General features: G+C 43.3%; 2 protein-coding genes across 2 annotated transcripts; both read left to right on the top strand.

The window, feature by feature from the left end:
- Nucleotides 1–4,400: 4,400 nt before the first annotated feature.
- E2F8 (E2F transcription factor 8) lies at nt 4,401–13,617 on the top strand (the record flags this gene model as incomplete). The annotated part of the gene is given in 24 exon segments (XM_079537024.1): nt 4,401–4,418; nt 4,515–4,757; nt 5,031–5,187; nt 5,943–6,118; nt 6,122–6,130; nt 6,134–6,248; nt 6,841–7,002; nt 7,860–8,009; nt 8,348–8,523; nt 8,525–8,558; nt 8,918–9,005; nt 9,257–9,301; nt 9,303–9,732; nt 9,734–9,775; nt 10,729–10,947; nt 11,802–11,832; nt 11,835–11,924; nt 12,068–12,255; nt 12,259–12,300; nt 12,304–12,363; nt 12,367–12,375; nt 13,007–13,123; nt 13,549–13,590; nt 13,594–13,617. Coding segments are annotated over 24 exon segments (2,667 nt in total).
- Nucleotides 13,618–18,170: 4,553 nt separating this feature from the next.
- Nucleotides 18,171–25,075, top strand: CSRP3 (cysteine and glycine rich protein 3; the record flags this gene model as incomplete). The annotated part of the gene is made up of 5 exons (XM_079536734.1): nt 18,171–18,282; nt 21,825–21,993; nt 23,329–23,464; nt 24,131–24,224; nt 24,996–25,075. The coding sequence occupies 5 exons, from the start codon at nt 18,171–18,173 to the stop codon at nt 25,073–25,075; spliced, it is 591 nt and encodes a 196-aa protein (XP_079392860.1).
- Between the last annotated feature and the right edge of the window lie 2,751 nt (nt 25,076–27,826).

The following is a 27,826-nucleotide window of genomic DNA, read 5'->3' as shown; positions in this document are numbered from 1 at the left end:
TGCAAGAGTGGACATGTGTGCCTGCTATGCCAGCAAATAGATACTTTGGTAGAGTCTCACTAAATCTCTTGCTGCATGAGAGTTATAATGAACTCTGAGCATAGTCAAGGAAAAAAAACAGCCAGAGAAGAAGGCAAAGATAATTAACGTTGACAACTTTAATCCCCACACAGCAGATAAGATAATTCAGCTTGGTTAAGATGCTCTATCCAGAATGCAGAGAAGTGTTACAATACAGATGGCATTTGGAACAGAAGATTGCAGGTGCAGGTAAAGTTGATTCCAGATATTATGGCCTTTGTGGTGGATTTACTGCACTCAATCAGCATTCTCTCAGGGGGAAATGTAAAAGGTTATCTCTGTAGCAGTGAATAACTCTCTGCACACACAGAAGATACAGGAAAACCAACTAAAGGGAAGATTTTTCAACAAAATTTTGTTTTTAATCATATGCAGAATTAACTCCAAAACCTCTGTTCCCTTTCTGCCATTATAATGCATGCCATTTCCAAGAATTAAGCAGTTTTACTACCATTTCCACAGCGTGGAATCCACAGAACAGACAAATCAGTTTGAGCTTCAGATATACCGTGAAATAGCCTGGATGCAGGACATATGGTGCTGAGTACTCTACAAAAATAAGAAAGGTGGCACAGAGATGGAAAGAGGAATTCTGAGACGCCATTCAGCATCCATCAGCATATCACCAACAGAATTACAACGCACTCACATCCCCATCAGCGTGCTGTCTGACAGCCCATGACAACACAGCTCCTGCAGATGGCTTTGTCCAGGAGCACGCTTAAAAGAGCATCATGAAGCAAATGAGCCATTGGAAGTGAAACAACAGAGCCTCAGAGCAAGAAGCACCTTTAGATGAAAAGGGATATTCTGACTGAGCTAGCCAGAATGCTCAAAGCAAGGCATGTGAAGAGCAATTTCAAGGAGATACAACATGGTACAAAATTTCTGGGGAGTAACTGAATTGAAGTGGAGAAAAATTCTTAACAGCAAGCACTATGAGCATTCCTGAACCAAATTCATTCTTGGTGAAATCCCCCCAGTCCAAGTCAGTTTGCTCTCTTTGGTGGGAACGCAACACGAACCAACAGATGAATTAAGCCAAACAGTTCAACATAAGAACATTGTGAATGCATTCAAGTGAACCAGAAGTGGTACCACAGTAGCACAGACTGTTCTGTTAATGCTACAGTAAAAAATCTTCTGGCAGTTATGCCCCATTTAACACCACATATCATTTCTCAGCTAAAGTACTGAGGGGAATGGAATTTGTCTAGCAATTGGCTTTGAATAAACATTTGCTTTTAGAGACATTTGACTACAAAGAGGCATCTGAAGCAGAAACATGCTCTATAGCCCAAGCATTCTGAGCTTTTTGCTCTCTACACTCTTTAACAGTGTGATGAAGGCACCTGTTGAAGCTCAGATGCATTTCATGCTGGATATATGTCTGTGCTTTTGTCTTCTTTTCCTGATAATTAATTGTAACAGGAAGAATATACCTGCCAAAGTGAAGCACTTAAGTGCTACATTTCTATTTCTCTGCGTACCACGTTTGTATAGGAACTACTGAGTCACAGCCTGAACCTCTGATAGATCACTGATAGATTTTCAGCAAGACCTGGATAGGCTGGAAAGCTGGGCAGAAAAAAACCAGATGAGGTTTAACAAAAGCAAGTGTAGAGTCTTGCATCTGGGGAGGAATAATTCCATGCACCAGTACAGGTTGGGGGATGAGCTGCTGGAGGGGAGCTCTGCGGAAAGGGACCTGGGTGTCCTGGTGGATGACAGGTTGGCCATGAGCCAGCAGTGTGCCCTTGTGGCCAAAAAGGCCAATGGCTTACTGGGGTGCATTAAAAAGAGCGTGGCCAGCAGGTCAAAGGAGGTGATCCTCCCCCTCTACTCTGCCCTGGTAAGACCTCATCTGGAGTACTGCGTCCAGTTCTGGGCTCCCCAGTACAAAAAAGACAGGGATCTCTTGGAAAGAGTCCAGCGGAGGGCCACGAAGATGGTGAAGGGCCTGAAGCATCTCCCCTATGAGGAAAGGCTGAGTGAACTGGGTCTGTTCAGCCTTGAGAAAAGGAGACTGAGAGGGGACCTGATCCAGGTCTATAAATATCTAAGGTGTGGGGGGCAGAATGGCGAGGCTGGACTCTTTTCAGTGGTGAGTGGAGACAGGACAAGGGGAAATGGCCAGAAACTGGAGCATAGGAAGTTCCGCACAAACATGCGCAAGAACTTCTTTACAGTGAGGATGACGGAGCACTGGAACAGGCTGCCCAGGGAGGTGGTGGAGTCTCCTTCTCTGGAGATGTTCAAGACCTGCCTGGATGCCGACCTGTGCGACCTGGTGTAGGGAACCTGCTTTGGCAGGGGGGTTGGACTCGATGATCTCTGGAGGTCCCTTCCAACCCCTACAGTTCTGTGATTCTGTGGTTCTGTGATTCTGTGATCACCTGAGGCGAGCCATAAGTCAGCCAGAGGAGCACAGGTGAAGGCAATTCAGCTGTGCTGCCGGAAGGGGTAGAGCCAGGCTCCACCCCTCCTAGACCTATTTAAGAGCTGGCTACCAGTGGGGAAGGATCTCGTCTGGAGATTCCTCCTTCTGGTGTTTTGTGGTGAGCCCAGCATAAGGGTAAGCCTTCCATTTATTCTCTCTTGTTATCATAGTTCGCTTTGCCTAACTCTCTTGTTTATTTTGTGATTGTAACATCTTGACACCCATTGATTATACACACGTTATTAATGTTCTTTGACTGTAGCTTCTGCTGCATGCATCAAGTTTGATTTAACGTTCTCTGAAATTAGCATGCCAGAACAAAAAAAAAAAAAAAAAAAAAAGTGCAAACACACACAGTTTGTTTAGGATTTCAAGTTTCGACCTTTTTTTCCCACCTTCTGTCTCTGATTCGGACTAGCTGGCTCAACATCCCTCATTAAACAAGTGAATATTAAATTAAATTAAAAGTGTTGCTCCTGCCTGCAGAGATGCAGGGTGAAGACAACACCTGAGATGGCATCCAGACCTCATGGCTGACTACAAACACACCTATCATTTCATTTGCCCTCATTTCTCTACAGCACACATTTCATCTTTAGAAGTTGCTTTATTGGAGTGCAACAATCATTTTGTCTTGGGTGAAGTTGCAAGTGAAACAACATGCCATGGTAAAGAGCCCCAAGCAGGTCTACACAACCTCACCACAGTTTTGTAGGGGACGCAAGGAAGTAAAAGAAGTCTGACCTCCAGCGAGCCCTGAGCGCTCCTGTGTTTCTGAGAGGCTGAGTCTGGAGTTACTTTCTGAAACAAAGATATGTTTTGGTTACAGCACAACCAGAGGAAAATGAGGAGAAAGGTGTGAATGCCATCACCTGCGCGGCTGCAGGGTTTTGGAAGAAATCAGCACTGCAGAGACACCCGAATAAGGATAACATTGCATTTCCCAGTGACTGCTTCTCGCTCAGAATCCACTCTTCTTTTCTGTTGAATAACCTTGTTTTCTTATCTGTGCTTAAAGAAGTCAGGTAGTCAGATGTTCTTGAGGTACCTCAGGCTGTGCTCATTGCCCTGAGCCTCCTGGCCTGGAGCAGACACCCACAGAGCCCTGTGCTTTCACAGGGAATTGGAATTAAGAATTGGCATTGGAATTAAGAAATAACACAAGATGGGTAGCTACAAAGCACTGTACTCTTCAGTTATTGACCAGCATCTATGTGACTCTAGCTTATCACTGACAGGCTTCGGTCAAACCACGAGATACGTCCCCACAGCCTTCAGTCCCCAGCTCAAGGAGCACAAACGGAGCCGTGTGCTCACCGGACACCTAGAAGGCCCACGCCCCGAGGGGCGAAGGTCTGCCTGAACCCAAGAACGCGTCCGGGAGCTCGAGGGAACAATGGAGCGGCCGCTGTGGGCACCAGCTTCGGCCGGCGTAGAGCTGGCGCGACTGGCGGTCCCGAGGTGAGCGATGCCGCACCGCAGCCGCTGGGGCGAGCGGCGGGAGGCACGCACCCCCGCCCTCCGCTCGCCCCTTCCCGCGCCGCCAGCCAGCCAACGCGCCGCGAGCCGATTGGCCGGGACGCCTCCCCTCTCCGCCGGCGGCTCCGCGCTTCCGGTTCAAACCGGTGGCTGGAGCGGCGCGGGGCGGCGGTATTGCCGCTGCCGGTCCGTCCGAGGTCCGAGACGGGCGGCGGCGAGCGCGGCGGCCGCCGAATATTGAAACCGGATCCCGGAAGCGCTCCGCCCGCCGGCGGGGCCGGGCCGGGCCGCTGGGCGGAGGGTGTGGTCCGGCCGGCGGGGCGAGCCGGCGGCCCACTAGTTCCGCGCGGGGCCCGGCCATGCCGAGCGGTGGCTACCGTTGCTGAGGCCGGCGGCGCAGATGGACGCCGGAGAGAAGGTACCGCGGCCAGGCCCGCCGCTCCCCGGCGCCGCTCTGAGGCTCGGCAGCGCTCGTTCGGCTCTGCCCTTCCCGTCTCCTCTCTTCTCTCCGCAGGAGAATCAGCCCCTGGCGCCGCTGCGAACTGCCCAGAAGCGGGCGGGAGGCTCGCAGCGCGCCCTGGCCGAGCTGCAGCCCGGCTGTCATTCGCTCACCACGTCCTCCAAGCCCGAGGAGGCCCTTCCCGGCGAGCCCTGGACGCCCACCGCCAACTTGAGGGTGCTGGTCAGCGCCGCCAACCCCGAGATCCGCAACCGCGAGCGGAGCCGGGGGCTGCAGGAGCCCTCCTACTGCTGCCAGGTACGCCCCGGCCGGCCGCCTCCGCGCGCTGCCCCTTTGGTTGTGGGCTTTTCCCGCTTTGCAGTGTTTTCCAGACGTAAAACTCGTTTCGTACACCTGCTGTAGCAGCGAGCTGGACTGGGTGATCTCCAGAGGTCTCTTCCAGTCTTTACAGTTCTGCCATCTCGCAGGGCCAGAGGAGAATGCCGGACTTGGTGCTGGCAGGGAAGCTCCGTATCGTGTTTATATTGACATATCCGTTGTAAAAACTTCTCAAATTCTTTTTCTGCGTAGGAGCACTTATCAGGAGATGAATATGAAATATTTCAACCGAGTCACAAAGAGAAAGGCCTGGGATTGCTATGCTTTAAATTCCTGGCTCAGTATCCAGATTATCCCAGCGCTGTGGAGGACAACACCATTTGCCTTGATGAAGTAGTCAAGGAGCTCAGTAAGTTGGTGTATATCCTACTGCATGTCCACCTATGCACAAGCTGATAAATCACCCTCCTGTTGCGCAGTACTGCTTCGCTCCATAGAAGTCTGAATGCTTACTTTGTGCTCTCATTCACTTAAACCTTTAAACTCTTCTTTCTTACCTCAACTCTCTTAAACCACTGTAGTTTCTCCAGCGAGCTGGACTAATAAACTCAGAATTTTGCTTAATATTAAACATCTAAGTTATTGCAGATGACACAAATAACCTGTTGGGATTTTCTGACATAGGAATGATGGCAAAGATCAGCAGTTGATTGTTATGGCAGGAGCCAGCATTTCTGGCACTCGAACCTGCAGCTTCCTGTCCATCACTACACCAAAGTAAGAAACTGCTTTCTGCTGCCTTTGATAACTCAACTTTCTCGTTTTACATCACTATTTTTGTATCTCACCAATCATCTGCCAAGATTCCAAATGCTGACATAAAGCTGAAAGTCTTCTGTAAGAACGATGAAATTGCAATATTCTGCAGTTTGGGAAGCCAATATAAACCACACTGCTGTAACATTTTTTGAATCATTATAGCAAATCCTATTTTTAGATTGTTAGACAAAAGAACATCCTGTTAGAAAATGCTTTACAAGCAAATTAAGAGGGGGAAGCATAGCAAACTCATCTTTTTTTCTGTGCAAACTGTATTTCAGGTAAATGGCAAAGACATTTTATGTGACTGAGATGCCATGTTAATCTTGCATTTCATTTCTGCAGATGTTAAACGTAGACATATTTACAGGATTGTGAATGTGCTCGAGAGCCTCCGCATGGTGAGCCGTGTTGCCAGAAACATATACATTTGGCATGGGTGGCATAACCTTGCCAAAATCCTGCAGACCTTGAAGAAAATTGGAGAAGAGAACAAATACACAGGAAAAATTCAGATGATCTAGAAAAGAAAGTAAGATCACGAGTTTGATGTGGATGGCAAAGGAAATGAAGAAGTGGCAAGATCTTTCATCTCCAACGAGCATTCAGAAATATGTTTTGTGGAGCTCCCAGGAACCGAATTCTGTGCTGGTAAGGTTTCTCTGTATGCCAGGAATAACATTGCTCCTGATTATAAATATGCACATGGGGGAAAAAATGTATCAGTCTTTACGTTTAAAATGCCGCTGTCTGTCTGTGATGGGCGGAAGAAATCTGTGCTTTCTTTCAGTTGTCTTACCCATTTAATTCTTAAGAATACATTTTGGTTTTGAGAGTGCAAGAACAAGAAGGGCATCAGGTGATGTAACAAACGTAGCCAAGTAGCAGGTTTGTTACCTATGGAAGCAATAGAAGCCAGAAGCCTAAATGACTCCGTTAAATTTGATTTGTAGAAGACATGCTCACTGAGCAGTGTTACATACATTGCATAATCTGCAGTTAAGGAGTACAAATCAGGTGATAGGAGAGCTATACAAGGGAATACATCACACAGTTTTGTACTTAGACGTGGCATCCACCTGACTTCCTGATGCTTGCCATGTAGAAACCAGATTCTGGGCTCTGTGTCGGCCCTGCGTAGCTGCTGCTGACAAATTTCACAGAATCACAGAATAGCAGAATAAAAATGTTTGTAGCTGACATGTCACTTAATGCTTTAATCCTCTTTTCCTGTCTTCTGCAGCCTCTATAAATAGCCGGAAAGGCAAGTCTCTGCAAGTGATGAGTCAGAAATTTGTGATGCTGCTTCTTGTATCAACACCTCAAACAGTAAGCCTTGAAGTTGCTGCTGAAATCTTTATTGGAGAAGATCAGATGGAAGACTTAGATAAAAGCAAGTTTAACAGTAAGTAAAAGGCTGCTATTCCTGTCTGCTTCTTGATCGCTTTCTGAAATCAAGCGTAAGCTAAATGAGTGAATCCATTACAAGACTGTGCAGTGTAAAATGCTGTCATCTTGCCATGAAGATATTTGAACCTCCAAAACCTCTTTGCACAGTTCTCACAGGGGCCCACCTGTGCATCACTGTTCATACACGTCACATAAGAGAAGTCTGGGAAATCTTTCCAGCCTGAAGTAGGTTCTGCTTATTGGTAGTGATTTCCTAAGCAACCTGTCAAACATTTTGGCATCATTTCAGCAAAGTTGCCCCAGCAGCATGCAAGTAAGTGTTCAGGTCACATTACTTACTCGAGGGAAACCTGAAGAGATACTGTAAAAGTCTTGCTAATAGCTTAAACAGGTGAGGAAGTGAAACCCAGTGTTGTAACTGCCAATTGTTTCTTCACTATTTTACCCTGCTTTCAGTTCCCTGCACGTTTCCTCCTCTTCCTCTCCATTCAGATATAAATTCAGATATAAAGATACTTTGAGGTTTAGATTGGTGTATTCTAATAGGTGAGAATGTGCTTGCTCTTGAAGGATCAGTAATTCATCTTGCATTTCCCTGAAAATTTTACTCCTTTGGTTCTCAGACAAACTCCTTTTCTATTTTTTATTCTTTTTTTGTGAAACAGTATGAATGCAACAAAAAAAGTTGTGGTCTGTCATGTTATTTTATAATACAAATACGCGTTCCACAAAATGGTGCTCATAAATGATGACTTTTCCTTTCAAACACTAAAAATACATCGTAACTTTTAAAATCAGATCAATGGTAACTTGTTATTAAAAATTGCTCTGCTTTATATGTGTTTATTTCAGCTAAAATCAAGAGGCTTTATGACATAGTGAATGTTCTCAGAAGCCTTAAGCTTATTGAGAAAGTCTACATAACAGAGGAGAGAGGCAACAGAGGAGAGAGAAAACCAGCATTTAAATGGACAGGACCTGAAGTCCCACCAAGCACAGATGGTACGTATATGTGCCACCTTCTTCTGCTTTGCTGATGCTTGCGATTTCTTCCTTTTCTCTCCTAGAAAGATGTTAACCAAAATACTGAGTAAAAGGGGCAGAAAGTCCGTGACGTTCACATCATTGCACTTGGTTCTCAACAGTACAGTATTTCTCAGAGGAGCACATATAAGGCACACAGTACGTGTTCTTATACTTGCATTTCCATTTTTGCTGCTGCCCGGTACTTCAGTAGTTATAAGCCAGGCTCAAATAATTGCTTTTAACTACTGAATACATTTGTGATATATCTGAATTTACGTATGATATAAAACTCTTCTGTTTATTTGGTATTATAGCTACAAAGCTTGAAACAACATCAGCACCCTGCATCTCGCGTATTTCAGAATCCACCGCTTCCAAGGAGGAACATTCAAAAAATCTTTTTCCTTCAAGAGTAAAGCAAAACTTCACTCGGCATCCATCCCTAATAAAGTTGGTTAGAAGTATAGAAAGTGACAGAAGGAAGATCCAATTCTGCTCCAACCAGTCCAGTTAAAATAAGCACAAGTATAGCTGAATACTGTATTTGTCTTTCTCTTTCTAGTCGTGTTTTCCACTTGAATGTGGAGTCTTGTATTAAATATGCAGACTTGCCTTCTGATAGAAGTGGATGAGTGGATCTCCTGCTTACAACAACTATTGTTGGAAAAAAAAAAGTCAGAAACAAACAAGATGGGGAAATAAGTGTATGTTGTCTGTAAATCTTGAGGCCTTAAGAGACTGATAGCGAAAACAAATCTAAAATAACACTTCTTCAGAGAATAAGCTCTGCAATTAGAAATAATAGTAGAAATAATGCAGACTCAAGATTGAATTTCACTTAGAACAAAACTGATCGCAAAATGTTTTTGTTTTCTCCCTTGAAGCAGGTACAGATGAAAACGTATTGGTTTATACAAGTGAAATGTCTCAGCTTGCAGCAGTCCCTCAATATGAGCTGGAAGAACCACCAAAGTAAGTCTGCACAAGTGTTGTGTTCGGAAGCTTTTTGTCACTGACTGTTAAATTTAATCTATACTTATTTTGAGTTGGGCAGCGATCTGCAAGGACCTGAAATCTCTGGTGCATTAGGCTATTTTTTCACTTGGAGTTTTCTGTTCAGCTTATCAAGACATACAAAGACAGCGTGAATTTGTAATGTAAAAAACAACTAGGGCATTCTGTATCAAAATACTAAAATATGTGTTTTGACTTCTTGTTTTAAGGAGACCAGAAGACATGAAAAATGATCCGTCAGGATCTGTTTTGGAGGAGTCTGCCCTGGCCTGAGGCAGCTCCCAAGGCCAGCACTCGCACTGCTGCAACGCCTCCAAAGCCTCTTCTCGTTCAGCCGTTAGGTGCCCTGCCTCCAAGCCACCGGTCAGCATCAGCAGTGATGCAACCTCAGCCTCCTTCTGGTGCCTCCTATGCAGTGTATCTGCATCCTTCTCAAGCTCACACTGTGACAGCGTACAGCCCAAGTTTCATGTTGCAGCCTCTACCGTGTGCTAATGTGAAAGGAATTAAAAGTATTAATCCAAAAGCATTAAGTGAAATGACCAGCAAGGAAGGGGACAATTGCACAGCTGCAGCTGATCCAGGAAAAGCCATGGCAGCTAAAGAAGGACCGGTTATGGAATCTGAATCTTCATCAAAGAGCTGCCTTAAGAGGTCTCAGGCACTACAAGAGAGTAACTTGATCAAAAAAGTGTAGAAGTAACATGGAAAGCCTTGATAATGCTGTGGTAAGTTAATTTCTGTCAGCCTGGTTTATAGCCTTGTGATGGTGTCATCTGTTCATTTTCAAAGTGATTGAGGAACCTAGCAGATGTTGTCATATTTTCCATTAACTAAAGAAGCCAAGTGACAAGGGAGTCATCTTGGCAGCTGATTTTTGTTGTAGAAATTGGTTTGGGTTTGTTACATAGAAAAAGTAATCTTGGTATTTGCAAAGCATCAGGCAGAATATACAGGACTCAGCACAATGTAAATCTTCAAAAAGCCAGCCTGGAATCAGGTTGTATTTTCTCATTTTCCCCCTTTGCCCCTCCAATTTTTTATTTCTGAGAAGGTATGACTAAGAGTACAACTGTTGTCAAAAAGATACAATTCCTGAAAAGTTATTTCAGGACTTAATCTGTTTATACAATGGTTCTGGTGCAGCTCCTCTTACTTATTTTTATACGAGGGTTCTTCTTGTTCTTGGCTGTAAAGGCGCTAGGAGGCAAAGTGGGCACACAAAACCTGCTGGACAGGGCATGTTCCCACATCCTGCTATCTTCCAGACGTATTTACCTAATGTTATACTTGGTTAAGACATTTTAATACAACACACAAAGAGAACAAGAGGTTCAGATACACTTGATGCACATGAAGAAACTGGGTCCGGATTATTTTCCACTCCTCAGTTGCTGCATGCTTTAGTGTCTGTAAATTACGCTGCTTCAAATTGTGCTTGTCAAAACTGCCATGAAATGGGAAAGGGTTATGGCAACGTGTGGCATTGACCACCTGCCAGCTGTGAAGGAGCAAGAAGGGATAAGGTGGAACTGGTTCTCTTATTGACTCAAACCGAGAATCAGAAGAAACTGCTTTTCTGATTTATAAAACATATGGCTATCATAGTACATTTGTAATTAAGAATGTCATGTTTCTTACAGTGCCTTCTTGCTTTTTTCATATGCGTTTTCTTTTAAAGGGAGAACCCCCTAAACACAAAAGACCACCCTCCATTGGCTCACAAACCAGTCACGAAATGGACAACTTCCAGGAAGAAAAACAGAACAGATTTGAAACACTTGATCAGAGCAGGGCAAGTTGTTCTGAGCAGTGCAAAAGAGAATGCGCTCCAGAAGATGAGAACAGAACCGAAACTAAACAAGATGTACCTGTGGCATTTGCCAGTCCTGCTCATGAGGTGAGATTTGCCACACAGCACAGCATTTTTTGCTGCTATCTGGGAAAACACCACGTGAAAGAATGCAAAATAAACAAAACTGAATAACTACGCGTATATAGATTTGCCTTTAGTTGGATTATTATACAGCATGCTTTAGAAAAAACAACAGCAATGAGCTTAAAGCAGGACTCTCCTGAAGCGACTTTCAGGCTTTGACTGGGATGAAGATAACTAAGTAGATGAAAGCAATACTGAGATCTCATACGGTCCCAGACTGTTACTTCTTTTAGTTTAGAATACTAACATTTAGTTTACAATACTTCGATGTACAACAGAACTGCAGTGAAACTCACCACAGTTCTCACTTATTGTTACAGTGAACTTGCAAATCACAAACAGTTCTACTGTCAAAAACAGAACTTACAAGTGCCAAAGGATTGCCTTCCAATATTTGCCATGAGAAAAAACGCAATCTAGGAGTGAGGTGACGCAATTACTAAGCCCAGTGTTTAATAAACACTAAGTGTTTATTAAAAAAAAAAAAAACAAAAAACAAACAAACAAACAAAAAAAACAACACATGAGGATTTGTTTTGCCTAGCTGAATTGCACTGTGTTAATTGCATATAGGTCTGCAGTTCCTCTCTAGCATATAATCTGGGAATGAAGCTGGGTGATGAGGACAGCCTTGTTTTGGAGCATGGCTTTGAGTCGACTGAGTCCAATTTTCAGATGGCAGCCAGTATGGAATACTGAGCCCTGGGGATACGAGGAATATAGAATAAGAAAGTGGCAAGGGGAACGTGATTTTGAAGAAGAAATTTTTTTCTTACACCTTTGGAGTAATTGTGTATTGTCTTTTTCTTTTTCAGATCTTTTTTCCATCTGGCTACTTTATTCCTCTTACCATAGCAATAATGCAGGTCTTCCTAATAGAGAGAATGCTGGGCTATGTTCGTTGCAGCACACTGCTACCCAAAGTTTACCTACTGCAGGTGAGTACTGAATGAAATATGCACACAGATACCAGGTTTGAAGGATTGTGAGCCAGATTCATCCTACCAGGGCTGTGAAATCACAATGCAAGGTCTCTAGTTTCAGTTTTCAATCCTTACAGCATTTTTTTTTCCTGTTTTAGGTGCCATTCCAATGATGACATCTGAACAGAAAGCACATTCCAGCTTTTCACACATCTTGAACATCATGTTGTCACCAACTTCTGTAGCTGCTGCACCTGTACTGAACAACTTCCATCTCAATTCTAGCAACACCAGCTCTGTCCCAAATCCAAGTGCTTTACTTCTGAACATTACACTGCAACATGCATGACTAATACCTGCTGGTGTGCAAGTTCCTGCAAATCCTGTTCTTTAGCATATCCCAATCCCATCAAGAACAGAATGCAATAAACATAGCTTAGAAAACATGACCTTATAAGAAGAAAAAGTAAGAAACAATATGTTACAACTGTTTAACCATAGGTTGAGTGGGAAAGAACAGCATAGTAATTCCTTAAGCAGGCAAAACTTTAAAATGAACACTTTTTCAATTTTTATTCATCATCCAACACTGCCTTCCAAAAAAAGTGACAACTAGCAATAGCAGAATAGAATTGAGAGGTTAGAAAGGAAGAAAAAGTATCTTACTTGTTGAGAAAGTGGAGCCAGCTGGAAGAAAACTGATGGATGACAAGGTGTGAAGAGCCTCTGAGAGGATGTTGGATGGATATGAAATGACAAGCGCTTATAAACTGTTTGTTGCCTTATCTTTCCTCAGTATCCTCCTAATTTGCTCTCAGCTCCTATTTGTATAATGCTGTATTGCCTACAGTTTGTATTAAAAAAGGAGATAGGAGGAGATAATAGAAATAAACTGATTTCTCATAATGTAGATATAGATACAGATATATATGGATATGTAGATGCAGAGCAAGTAAAAGGAGGATACTCTTCTCCACAGAGAGCTGATAGATTTCTGAATTTCAGGAAGAAGTGTGTTTGCTAACATTCTACAGAAACCTACAGCAAGAACTGACTACTTTTTCTTAACTGAAAGTTAGCTTTCCCTTTTCTTTTAGCCTATTGTGCTAAAGGAACACCCGGAGCCTCAGACAACGACAGAAAACTTTTTCCACACACCAGGAGTGCCAAACACAGTGCCTGTGCTGCCTGCAAACTCACCGAATCACAGAACTGTAGGGGTTGGAAGGGACCTCCAGAGATCGAGTCCAACCCCCCTGCCAAAGCCAGTTCCCTACAGCAGGTCACACAGGTAGGCATCCAGGCAGGTCTTGAACATCTCCAGAGAAGGAGACTCCACCACCTCCCTGGGCAGCCTGCTCCAGTGCTCCGTCACCCTCACTGTAAAGAAGTTCTTGCACACATTGGTGCAGAACTTCCTATGCTGCAGTTTCCAGCCGTTTCCCCTTGTCCTGTCTCCACTCACCACTGAGAAGAGTCCAGCCTCGCCATTCTGCCCCCCCACATCTTAGATATTTATAGACCTGGATCAGGTCCCCTCTCAGTCTTCTTTTCTCAAGGCTGAACAGACCCAGTTCACTCAGCCTGTCTTCATAGGAGAGATGCTCCAGGCCCTTTGCCATCTTTGTGGCCCTCATGTGGCACTGATACAATCTCTCAAGGAACCTCATGTATTCCTCAATGAAAACTTGAAGTCTCAGAAAACTGATCTTTGGATATTGAGTGACTGACTGTTTTAGCAGGCATAATTACTGATAACACACTGCGCACAATGAGCTCTACAATGGACAAGGTGTGTTTTGGATGTGAATTGACAAGACAACAATGCTGGAATTGCCTGAGTGCTTTAGAATTAAAACTGGCTTTACTGAGAAAGTTAGGGCTAAGTATTTTTACACAAGGCTTACCTAAAGTGTTATAGCAACTGAGTTTTGTATCTCATGTCTCGTGTTGCTTTTCTGCTATGCAAAGTAAGCTGAAATTGTCTTTGTACAGAAATGTACAGTCTATCAGTACACGTTTTGCACAAAGAAAGTACTGTTTTATTTTGTTTTACCGTACACTGTTATATTTTGTTTTGCTAAAAGGCCAGAGTAAGAATTTATCTTGCTCCTATGTTCAGTGTTCCTCTTCTTAAAGTTAGTTCAAAAAAGTCTTCAACAAAAAAAAAAATTGTATGTAAGTTAAGAATTATTTATGTTATATTGTAAAAGCTATTTGCTCAGACAAATTACAAACATTTTGACTTTGTTTTTGTTTAAAGAAATTAAATTACTGCAGTTGCGTAATACGTTGTACAGTGGTAGTTTTTTGTTGGGGTGTTTTTGGTCAGAGAAAGATATATGGACTCTGAAGAAGGGGAAAATGGTATTTAATCAGCAAGGGGCATGAACACTTGATCTTGCTTTCTGAATGAGAGATACTGTCAGATAGGGTATAAGGCCTGGAATCCAGCAGGAGGGAGGACAACTTCTTCTGGATGACCCCACACTCATTAGTGACAAGTAAAAGTGGTGAAAGAAACTGTGGGGAAAAAAAAAAGACCACACTACAATCAACTTAGAACTCTGGAAAGCCCATTTATAACCATAAAAATAAGCTAACTTACTTAATGACATGAAATGCAGTGTATTGCAGAGCTTGTTTTGCCACCAAAGAAAGTCACAAACTAAAAGAAGCATCTTGCTCTGCAAATACTTAAACTCACAGGGGCTAAATACAAACACAGACACACGCATAAATATTGATAAACATTTTTAATTTTTTTTGTAAATTATTTTTGGCAATGCGACTATGACTAAGCTCTCATTTCAGGATTCTTACGTTCCACATCCAAGCAACACTCCAGCAACTACTGAGCTTTCATCTTTATTTATGATCCATTAGGCTGCATTCAGGAATGTGCTGTAGGTGTCATCTGAGGGGCTGCATTGTTGTCCACCTACTCACAAGTGGACACAAGGGAACAAAATGCCAGGCTTTTGTCAGCAGCTATTTTCAGCTTGGCGATAGCAATGGCATTGCTCAGATCCCCAAAGCCCTCTCTCCTTCCCCTCCCCTCCCCGCCTATAGGGCCAGCAGCAGCAGCCCCTGCATTTAAAGAGCGCAGGAATTCCTCCATTTCAATCCTTTGGGGCATAAGAGAAGAGGGAGGAACACCAAGCTACGCTGTAAGTACAGCACGTGGGATTCTGCTAGCATTTGATATAAGGGTTTGGGTCTTTTTCCTATCAGGGGGTAGAAACAGCATGAATGTGTACAAAATACTGCGCCCAAGCTCAGCTGTAATGGCTTAGACTTGGTACAGGAACACAGGCAGGAGAGAATGATGTGGAAGGAAAAGCTGATAGAACAGTGTTAGGTTTGGACAAAGGAATGGCACCTTTGTGCAGCAGGACATCATTTCCCAAAGCCACGAATTGTGCTGGGGGAGAAAGGGTTGGATTTTTAGAGTTTTTGTTTGTTAAGTCACAACTAAATATTTGGTTCCAACATCAGGACATCCTGATTTTTGGAGATGCCAGCTTGCATTTCTCCAAAAGCATGCATCAAGGAAGCATTGAGCAGAACTTTGTATTACTATGCAAAAAGCAGTAACAGATCATTGGGAATGATATAGACAAAATCAGAATCTTCAGCCAGGAGTGTTGGCTTCCTTCAATCAGTTTTGCCCACTCCATACCACATCACTTAAAACCTCTTGCTTCCAAAGGGTTTGCAGAACCCTCATTTTCCCATGTTGGCAAGGAAGATGTCACCCCTTTACCCTCATGGTGTGGGTGAGGTGAGCAGCACTGTGGGGGAGCTAGATGACAGGCAGTCACAGGAAGAGACAGCAGCAGCAATTAAATACCAGGACCACATTGTGACCACACTGATGCTTCCCACAGACAGCTATTGGGATAAGAAATTTCAGTGTGGTCTTACGCAGCAGTTTAATTTGATATTATTGTTGTCTGTTACATAAGGAATGATTATTTTCATACTTATAATTGATTCAGGCCAAACATCTCACACTAGGACTACAGCAGAGCTGCAGCACACATCCCAGAATGCTCACAGAAAGGTTTTACTGTGACTTCTTCCTCCTATGGCTTCCCATCAGGTGATGCCAAAGCAGGATGGAAAATGTGTGTGCATGCCCTGTCATGTTACTATAATTATCTGAGGAGCAGTTGTTCTTCTGAGAGGTCTAACCACAGCCCACAACAGCACAAGGCTCACTATCAAGCGCTATCAGCCTTTCCAAGGCTGCTACTTTTTCCTTCTAAATGATGCAATGAGAATTAGTTTCCAACAAGGATTCTTTTGTCACAGTTTCAGAGACACTGCACCTCTGAAGGGCACAGCCGGTCACCAGAGGTGCAAACCACTCTCCTCCAGGACAGCTGTCGGTGCTGCTCCAGCTGTACAGGACCAAAAGAAAACACTGCAAAGGGAAAAACCTTTGACTTTTCAATCATAAAACCGATCTTCCCCTCTCATTTTAAAATGGTTGAAGCATTATTTTGATTGTTTTAAAGGAAAAAAATGCTACTGATAGAAACACACTTAAAAAAAAAAAAAAGAAAGAAAAAAAGGATACAAAATGGCAGAATGAGATAAGATTTGACCCTAGTGAAATATTTATCGCTGTTCCTTTCCACCCCCCCATTTAAAAGAAATGGGACAAAGACTTCAACAGTGCTATTTCACAAAAACATTCCTGAGGAAGAAGAAAACAAATTTGTAATCCATTCCTTCCATACAGTTACCTCAGATACATCACATTTCTGCTTCTGACTCGTTACACTGCAGATAAGCACAGCTCAAGGCAAGCTGGGGTTTTCTCTCCCATGCATCACTAGTGCTTCATAGCTGTAAGAGCAGCAAGGGAACTGACTGATAGTCTGAAACAGCTTAATGGCATGGCTGTTCTACAGCAGCTAAGGTCAGATTGAGCTGAGATGTTTCCATCACAAAAATGAGAGGCTGCACCTTGTGGCACAATGACATTGTGCTGTCTACCACAGGTAACAGGGTGAGGCTGCACTAATAACCAGAATGCCAAGGAGGATATACTTGGAGATGCTCGTATCTTGACCACCAGTGTTTGATAACAGTGCAGATGTGCCCACCTTGTTGTGCCATAGTCCTGCCTTCCTTCTGTTGGATAGTGATGCCTTTTGCTGCAATTGCACAATCAGTTGGGTTAGTAGCCAGAACTAGCTCGAGGTTAAGCTTGTGGAGCTGGCAGACAGAAAAGTTTCTTTCTGAAAACCAGCAGATGCAGCACAGAAGTCACCAAGATCATGACAGACAGGACATCAGTGTCCTGTGTACACAGTTAGACCGTGGGTAAAACTCAAGCTGTTTTCAGTAACTGCTTTACATTACATTACTACCATGACAAACTCCACTCTTTTACATCACATCACAGGAAGGCTTGATTCAGCATTCAAAATCCTTTTCTTAATTAAGAACATCCAGTGGTAGGTTTAATCAAATCCAAATGGGACCAGCAGACTTTGAAAGACCTATAATAAGAAAGTGACTGGTTTTCCAAGAAGGACAGAGGTGGCTCGAGCCAGGAGCTTCAACAGCCTGATAACAGGACGTGCAGATGACCAGATGACGTCCCAGACTTTCCAGAAACAGTGACTCAAATAAGAAAACAGAAGGGCAAACCGTAGATTGTAGCTACTCCAGCTGCATGATAGCACAATCATCAGGGGCACTTACTGAGCACAGTCTGGTGACCTACGCTCAGCTCCTGGCTCTGACACTGCGCTCAGAGACACATGACCTTGGGCAAGTCACTCCCATAGCCACTGGAATAGGAAGCACAACTCTCTTTCTCTCAGACGTTTAGATTTCTAACGAATGACAAATGAAAGCCCCAGTCACTACTTTACGACAGCTGTGCATCAGAGGTCTTGAAGCTCACTGACCAACTTGGTTCTATTACAGTGTCCTCAGTAATAATGTCGTGTTGTTCAGTTTCATGGTGGAATTGGTTCAGATATTAACTGGACGGTGTGCGCAAATTGACTCACATTGACAGAGAAAATTGCCATTATACACATCACTGAGAATGCTCAATGACAGTCTGCAAGTATCATGGTACAATTCACATGAGCAGATCCTAGCTAGGGGTTACCTGGCAATAGCAGTTCAAGGGAAATAAGTAAATAAATATCACTTTTTCTACTTTTTCTACTGGATTTACTCACTGAGTTTGATTTTCTAGGTACCATAAACCATAAATCTTCACATACCAGGATGCCTAACTGGGGAGGTGGAGCCAAATGCGGTGCCTGTGAAAAGACAGTGTACCATGCTGAGGAAATTCAGTGCAATGGAAGGAGTTTTCACAAGACGTGCTTCCTCTGCAGTAAGTGCAAAGTTAAAGCCATGTAATTCAGCTATTTCCACTACAGCTAGTATACTTCCTTTGGTACTCCTTGCATCCAAGAAGATTCGCAATGAAGATGCTCACACTTGTTCAACCTGTTTGCTCATTGTAGAGCAGGTCTTAAGACAGCCCAAGCAGTGTAAAGGATGGTAGAAACAACCAGCACCAGAGCAAACTTCAGAGAGGGAAGATTTGTGAGGTTCATGCATCTTACCACTGAGAAAGCTCAAAGCAGAGAGCAGGCACGCACTAACCATCCTTCCTGGAGAACAGCACAGTGAGACTGACTCTGGGCTGACACTCTCTAGGAACCTTAGAGATCCTATTTGGCCAGAGAAAATACTCCTACCATACACTGCTATGTTTATGGTACTGCCTTTGACACAGTGAGGGGACAAAGGGAGGGAGCCAAGACTTAACTAAGTTTGTTCAGCTGCAGTGTTTTAATTAAAACTGACTCTAGCAAGTCAGTTTTGAGGGCTCCTCATCTGTAAGGATAACTGGTTGAACCTCAGAGGCAACACTTGCTAAAGAAAAAAATCTGTGTCACATTCCTTAAGCAACTGAAGGACATAAAACAACTGTAACTTCTCGATAGCATCATCCAGTTTTCTGAAAGGCCAGTCTGCCACTCCTCATCAGTTCTCAATAATCCTTTCCCCCTGAGCCACATCTCTCTCAGGATCCTGGCTTCTCCTCTGTGAAGCACACACTAGATGTTTTTTGTTAGGGACACCAGAGTGCTACCTTTTGTCCCACAAGGTAGCACGCTACAAGTTTCAAACCAAAAAGCCTTCAAGAACTTAACCAGCACTCTTGAGACAGAAGTCAGTCTTATTAGGGGACATTACTTTTATGGATCATCCCCCAAAAAATCATTTCACACAGAAAAGTTATCTCTATCAACAATATCTCTCACCACCATCTGCAAGCACCTCCAACCCACATTCCAGATATTCCCATTTCACTTACTCTTCCCCACACACCTCCGATGTTGGGCAGGCATCTTTCTCTGTGGATGAGCTTGCACTAGAAAAATAAGCAAGAAGGCACCATCAGTTCAACCCCACTCATCCTCAGTGAAGAGAATAAACAATTTGCTGAGGACTAAAGATAGCTAGATGCTTTGCAGACACTCTGAATGTAAATATGCTAATTATTAGAAAATCTTGAATTGACACACGCTTTATTCAGTGATACTAAGGTATATGAAAGGAAAAGTCAAATGAGTAGACTCTTGTCTGATAAAAATAAACAGCTGTTCTGTTGGGTCATAGTTAATGATATTTCCCTCCCATATGAATTCTCAGGCACCTAATACTGGAACAAGTTTAAGCTTCCTTTTTGATATAAATGATCTTTTCTAAATGGCTTGTGATAAATACCACACACTCATTAGGTCTACTGCTTTTGTTTTTTTCCCCGTTGGACCCCTGAGTGTGAACTAACTCATCAAAAGGTCAGATACTTAAAAAAAAAAAAGTAATCCCAGCAGAATTTTAGGTCAAAAAATGAAGGATGCAGCAAAGCATGGGTGGTAACAGGTATGTTAATTGGCTTTCTTTTTCCTTGATTCATAAACACTAGCCACCAGCTTTGGACTGGATCCTTCAGCATCACATACCATGTTCACAGGCTTTTTATTGAATCAATTACGGGATTTTATTTCTCAGCACACACAAAAAATGATCTTCTCTACACCCGATCTCAGGTACAAAACCAAAGTCAATTTAATTGAGATTATATTGTATTTGACCCACTAAAACAAACAGCTTTTTCAAGACAACCTGTTGGCACAGCAAGAAACTGACGAGCTGAATGATACAATCATGTCCCTAACTTCACCTTACAGACGTGTAAAGAGCTTCTTTCCAGCCAACCTTAGTTCCCATACAGCCTGCAGTTTGCCTACCTTGTTTCCCTATCAGGTTTTCTTACAGCGCAGCCGTGATGGACATTTGGCAGGATTTCGTGCCACAAACCTGAAACCCCTCAGTGCCTGCTATCTGCTGGCAGGTGACAGGTCCCAAAGCTATTTCAACAATAGCACTTCAAGGGCTTTTGCTCCATCTGTTGTGGTGAATTGATACTCTACCCCTACAGTGACAGGAATAGAAACACTTTACTGCTAGAGTTTCCATCATCTCCTAACTCCCTCAGCAAACATAATTATCATCTCAAAGCTGAAGAGACAGCACCACGAAGTGATCGAGTTTGCACATTTACAGAAGCCCCTCATTTTATTCCTTTTAATTAAAGAGCTCCATGCAAATTGTATTCCCCTCTACACAGTACTGTGATAGAAGTAAAGCTGCACTGGTTCCAATATTGCCTTAGATCCTTAAATTCTGACTTGAGTGAACTTCCAACTGTTTTCCATACTTGTGCATTTCACAGGTTGGTGTTACTTACATCACTCTCACAATTTATTTCCCAAGCTATCAGCACCCCTCAGTGGCACACACGCTTATTCAAAGAATAGGAGAACACTTTCCCTTTTACCATCCCCCCCCATCCCTACCAATCACTGTTGATGCAGTGACTGATTTGTAAACAGTGCTACTTTTTTAGAGCATGCTGCAGAACCCTGACTTTCTGTAGGCACTGGTCACTGAAAGCCTCATCTCTCTTGATGGGGTGGGGGCTGCCACGTACTGAGCTCCCAAAACAGCGCAGTGTATGCAGCCACCAAACACATGAAGAGTGTCACTATTACTTTTTCCCATTTGTTATCATCTCGGTTTCCAGGCGTAAGCAGCAAGGAGATGCACTTGCTGGTAACAGAATTCCACTCATTGAAGGCTGATCAGGTTTCAGATCTGCAAAGTGCCCGAGAGAACTTAGACACTAACCTGCCTTCCATGCCCGTCTGAGGAGAATCAGAGGACACAAGAGTGGCCTTAGCAATGTCTGTTGGCTCCAAGTGCCATCTGTGCCTCTCAGATAAAGGACACATGCCTACCAAGATCCCAGGCAAGCAGCTGCTAGCATTCCAGGACTTTAGGTCCACTCCAGCACTTTAGGTCCATTCCAGCAGAGGCTAGATTTAAAGCAGTGACACAGAGGGTACAACTTGTGCTCCACTAAGTGCATGGCACTGCCACGGCACGTTCTGTCCCCAGGTCCTCAGGAACTTTTCTGGTGAGGTAAGCCACGAAGCATTTCTCTGCAACAAGAACAACGGAGAGGGCATTCCTTGTGGTCTCAGAATTTCCAACACCAGGACCTTGTCATTCTGGACATCTAATGGAGCTGAAACTATCAGGTGTTCAGGGTCGCTTTTCCCCATGGCACTACAGCCCAAAGAAATGCTACTACATAAATAAAGAGTGCCCTGCTTGATTCTGACTGACCTCCACATAAAACTTCACTGGGTTGCTGCAGACAGTGCGCTAACGTTCCTTCCTCTCCTACAGTTTTGAAGATGAACAAAAATCAGCAACAACTGTAATTATTCTGACCCACATTCATTCACATTGGAATATGCAGATGTTTTATCATGCCTCTCTTCCTTTCCGTAGTGGCTTGCAGGAAGGCTCTGGACAGCACCACAGTGGCAGCTCACGAATCTGAAATCTACTGCAAAACTTGCTATGGGAGAAAATACGGCCCCAAAGGTGTTGGCTTTGGGCAAGGAGCCGGATGTCTCAGCACTGACACCGGGGACCATCTGGGCCTAAACCTGCAACAGTGAGTCCAACCCTACCAGCAGCACCATGTGGCTGTCTGATGCTACCTGTCACTCAGGGCTATTTCAGGTGTTCTGCTCTGCTCTCCCACCAACATGTAGCACGAGTAGCAGAGCAGAATCTCCCACAACCTTTCCTTGGTGGACATGGTAATTTACCAGTTTTCAGTTGTGATTTTCCACTGTGCTGATACACAGTGGTAAAACCACATTCACCACAGAACACAAGGATGTTCTTCACTCCATCAGAATTAAGATACAGCTAGGTTTTACCATTAAAGAACAACACCACCACCACACAACGTTAACCCTCCTCTCAACAGAGAAATAATGTTTCTTAACCCTCCCTGTGGCCTGTACAACTCTTACAAACACATGGAGGACATGATTGAACAAAGGCATTCCCTTGAGATACCATCTTCAAACAGCTTCAGCTGCATGTAATTACACCTGACAGCACATTTTTGTAGTATTTTTCTATTCTCAAATCTGTACATTTCAAAGCCAACATTTTCTTCTGGTATCACTGTAAAGAAACCAATTAGCAAATGTGCTGTGCAGGAAATAAAAGCTGAACTGCTGTATTGAATTGTACCCCTTGTAAAATACACACCCACTGTGGGCAGAGTTCTGTATCGAGAGCTGCCACGTCCTGGTGACTTAATGACCTGTTGCAGTCCACCAGTCTGGTAATTCTAAAGTAGTTCTGTGAATGACTAAGCCAGCACAAAGATGTAAGCCACAGGGTCCAGAAATACAAAACAAAGCCAATTGTCTGATGCTTTTGACTTCAGAACAGCTACAAGCCCTGTCAAAATCTTGCAGCAACAGAAAAAAAAAAAAACCAAAAAAAAAACCCAACCACATGCAAAATCTAGAGGTTTTTTCCCCTCCCTTCCTCTTTCAAGATCTCTTCTATACTGATACTAGCAGCAAGAGTGGAAGTCCTCTGCTTGTTTTTCCTCATTGGCCTCTCAATAGAACAAAATTCACTTTTCATGATAGCGGCTGTCAGCTTCATGCGCTGAGTCCAAAATGGGCAATAACAGTGGGTGCAGCATTCATTTTTTAACTGTGTAACATGGAATGCAATATAACAGAAGGTCTTTTTGAACCAACATGATTTTCTGATTCTGTAACCCTTCCTTTCCACGCTGGACTTGATAATCTTAGTGGTCTTTTCCAACCTTAATGATTCTATGTCCTTGACCAGTAAGAATGTTTCTACCCCTTACAAAACAAAACAAAAAATGAAACAACAACCACAAAAATCAAATTTCTAGAGTGAAGATAACATTTTGAGCAATGTTTTATAACACAGAAAACTTCCGTTTTAGAGGCTCACCAAAGTCTGCTCGCCCTTCTACACCAACTAATCCTTCAAAGTTTGCCAAAAAGATCGTTGATGTGGATAAATGCCCCCGGTGTGGCAAATCGGTGTATGCTGCAGAGAAGATAATGGGAGGAGGAAAAGTAAGTAGTTACTAAAGCACTAGGAAAAAAAAAAACAACCAAATTTTTTTTCATGGTGATTAGCTAGAGCTAATCAGTCCTTGAAGATTTTTACCTGGTGTTGATAAAGAAAATATAGGGTTGAATAAGCAAAATGTCTAACATACTGACTTGATTTCAAGTTGAAGTTACGCTTTGCCATAAGCCTTCTTCAACATTCTGCATCTTGTCAAGGTCTGAGGGACAACCCTTCCCTTTCAGCTTCCACTGTCATCCTACTCACACCTCTTGGGATAGTTATAATTCAAATATATACTTGCATTTGCCACTACAAATTAATTAAAGAGATTCCGTGACTAGAAAAAACCATCACTGTGCGATATATGCTGACCCTCTGCTCTAGGAACTCTCACTCATTATCTCCACGCACGAAGGATGTGGCCAATGAGAGCACTATCTATAGCTCTCTGATTTTTACCAGACCTCCATCAACAAGAAGCTCACTAGGTAAGATATTAAAGTGGGATAATAATTTGAAAAACTAATCTAAAAGTACTAAAATTGTAAGTCATAAACCCAAGAAGACAATTTTAACCTCTTCATGCAACAAAAAGCAACAGCTGTTTCTTGCATCTGCTAGCTGTGCATCTTCTGTAGCATAACAACAAATTGTCTTCATTCCCTCAGCCTTGGCATAAAACATGCTTCCGCTGTGCTATTTGTGGAAAGAGTTTAGAGTCTACAAATGTTACAGACAAAGACGGAGAGCTCTACTGTAAAGGTAAGAATTGTTCCTTGTAGACCCATATTACCATCGTGATTTGCCTTGCTGCATGCTTAATAACAAAGATACAGACAGATCTTTAAAGATCATGGTCCTAGTTGGTTTTCCTGCCACTAAGACTTCGAAAGTGATGCTTCCCCTATACTTTAATAACACAGAAGATGAACGCATTCATGCCGAATTACACACACAGGTATTTTCCTCAGATCAACAAATCTTGCAGATTTCTTGGAAAGAGCTCCAGGAGATAGGCTAAGTTTTTATATCCTAGGCTGAACTATTGAGAATCCTAGAGAATACTGAAATTGGGCACAATTTGACAACAGCAAGAGATCAAACACATGTATTTGGAGAAATACGCTGACCGCTACTAATATAGGGAAGTTGTGACAAATAAGTATGAGCATACTTGGCAATAGAGTCACACTGGATTGCCCAAGCAACCATAGAAAGTCATCTGCTCCACACTCTTGTTCTTCTAACCTCCTTTGAACATCTCTGATGCTCAGTCTGCACGGACAGAAAACCATATTTAAATAAATTGTTATTCAAATTTTAAATACATACTTTTCCAACTTCTTTTTCAGAAACTCAGATGCAACACGTTTAATTCAAATATTTTTCATTACAAGAATCTCTTGACACTTCTGAGAAAGACCACCTCAGATTTCCGTCTTTGTACTAACTTACCTTTGGAATGAGTACCAAATCCAAAAGCCACTTGGGCAAGCATTCAGAACACTCTTGACCCTTTTCTTTCTTTTGCAGTTTGCTACGCAAAGAATTTTGGTCCCAAAGGAATTGGTTTTGGTGGCCTCACTCAAGTGGAAAAGAAAGAATGTGAGTGAAAAGGAGTGGATGCAACAGAGTCAACCTCCTGCTGATCTCAGCAGAAAATAGGTGTCAAGTAAAGCAAAATCATCACCTACTGCTTATAACCTAGGACATTCATTAAGTAATTTCCATCATGCAGGAAAAACTCACAAGCTTGTACCTTAACAAATTCTTAGAACAGCTTAAAAAAGGTACACTGATCAAATCAGATTCACATTTACCATAAAAGTGAATAGTGACAAGAACTTCTGTTCATGAAACACTGTTGCTCCTTACACTAGTATTTACCACAGTTCAGACTCAGAACTTAAGGAGTCAGCACACTGTCCCATTCAGACATACCCTATGAAGCACAAGGGTCAGAATCTACTGATCTAGGCCAGTTTCCTCCTAGCGTTTTGAAGATTTCAATGTTATTTCGACTAATGCAGAGTAGACATCATTCACTTGGACACATAGTTTAGAAGAACTTGAAGTTCACAGCCTTCTGAAGAAAAAGCAAGTTTTCTTAGAATACAGTGTTTCAGTTTTGTTATTGTACATTTTTCAAGCTAAATAAAGCACTCATATTGCTTCACATTTTTGTTTACTTCAATTTGCTTGTGCTTTATGTCCCACGGTGCCACAACTACTGCATTTCAGGGGGAAGATGATACGTCCCATTCCTTACCTGCAAGAACTCTGTCTCATTACACTGCTTTATTCTGCACTGTCAGTTCTAGACAGCATTGAACTTTGGTTTTCTGATCTCAATCTGCTTCCCTGCCAGTTTTTATTATGAAGTATTTTGACTCCCAACACACTGCCCAGCCTGCCACGCTGGAACGATGCTGCAGCCTACGCATCTTGCAAACATGACTGATGTGGCAGCTGTTATAGATCCGTGCATGCCGGGGAGAATAGTTGTCTTTTCCATACATGCTAATACTTTCTATCATCTCCTTATCAATTTCCAGAAGCTAACAGGGCATACGCACAAGCAAAACGTAAGGCAAACAGGCTTTTACTTATGGCTTTGTGCTTACCTGTTCTTAAACACTCCCCTGCTCATATATCTCACAAATCTGTTTCAACCTCTAAAATATTCTTAGAAGCATTAAAATTTCTGTTTTGTCACAAGTAAAACACCCAAATACAGAGTGTCATTAGGTTGTGTTCACAATCTAAGATAACCACTTACAGGCCAATTTTGATATTGAATTTAGAGTCTGAACTTCCCCCTTCATTTTTCAAATGCAATTTTATTATTTGCAAAATAATACAAAGGGTACTAACAAAGTTTCCAAATTCTGCCCTAAAAACAACCCTTTCAGGAAGTATATTTAGTGTCACCTTTTCAAATAAAATTTCAAAAAGTGTCAGCTCATGCTGTACATAAAGAGGCACAGTAATTGTTTCATACCCGCATCTGCTGTCCCTTACACAAGAAAGTTTAAATATTTAGAACAATAAAAAAATAAAAACAAGCAGATTTTGGAAGAATATAAAAATTAACAAAACATCCAGTTTTATTTCTTCACAGACCACAGACATTCTGTCCCAAAGCAGCTGTTTGACTGTTTCCCTTGGGTGACAAGGCATAGCGCTTGCAGCGTCTGAAGGCACGGGCTCAGACGCAAATCCAAACCCTTAACTGCAGGTCCTTCCATCCTTTATACACACGCTGAAGCTGTGTATCCTGAAGCCTGTGTATCCTGAAGCTGTGTCTCCGCAGCCCTGCGGAGAAGGACTTGGGGGTCCTGGTGGATGAGAAGCTGGACATGAGTGTGAGCAGCAGTGTGAGCTTGCAGCCCGGAAGGCCAATGGTGTTCTGGGCTGCATTAAAAAAGCGGTGGTCAGCAGGGAGAGGGAGGTGATCGTCCCCCTCTACACTCTTGTGAGGCCCCATCTGCAGTGCTGCGTCCAGGCCTGGGGCCCCCAGTGCAGGAAGGACGTGGAGCTCTGGGAGCGGGTCCAGAGGAGGGCACTGAGATGGTCAGAGGGCTGGAGCAGCTCTCCTATGAGGAAAGGTTGAGGGAACTGGGCTTGTTTGGCTTGGAAAAGAGAAGGCTCCGGGGAGACCATGAGGTGCAGCCGTCCAGTACTTGAAGGGAGCGTATAAGCAGGAGGGGAAACGGCTGTTGATGAAGGGAGATGGTGAGAGGACAAGGGGAATGGTGTTAGACTGAGACAGGGGAGGCTTAGGCGAGATGTTAGGAGGAAGTTTTTCACACAGAGGGTGGTGACAGACTGGAGCATGTTGCCCAAGGAGGTTGTGGATGCCCCGTCCCTGGAGGCATTCAAGGCCAGGCTGGTTGCGGCTCTGAGCAGCCTGGTCTGGTGGTAGGCAACCCTGCACATAGCAGGGGGTTGACACTAGATGATCATCGTGGTCCTTTTCAGCCAAGGCCGTTCTACAATTCTTTGAACTGCCTGCGTTTCAAGTAAGGAAGAGTCGTGCTCAGCATCATGGTCCCGGGGGACATTCCAAGAGGCAATAGGCAGAGAGAAGAAAAGTTCAGGACTGCTACAAGGAGGAATCTTTGCAACGAGCTGCTTGTCCTTTGTACTATCCTTTGTAAGGCAGAGGGGCAGCCAAAAAGAAGCTTCGTACGTAACTTCCCAACCTGGCATTTTGCAGATAGCACCTTTCCACCCATCTTTGTTTTATAGCCCCTAATGACCTCTTGTTTCTCAGTTATAGCAGTGGTCATGGACAGGGGCTGCTGCATTCCCCCACAGCTCCCCTGCCGTTTCTCTTGTCCCTGCAGGCTCCAGTTCAGCTG

The sequence above is a fragment of the Tetrao urogallus genome, assembly GCF_951394365.1.
Source record: "Tetrao urogallus genome assembly, chromosome: 6".
Taxonomy (NCBI): Eukaryota; Metazoa; Chordata; class Aves; order Galliformes; family Phasianidae; genus Tetrao; species Tetrao urogallus.
This window is presented reverse-complemented; position numbering and strand designations above follow the sequence as displayed.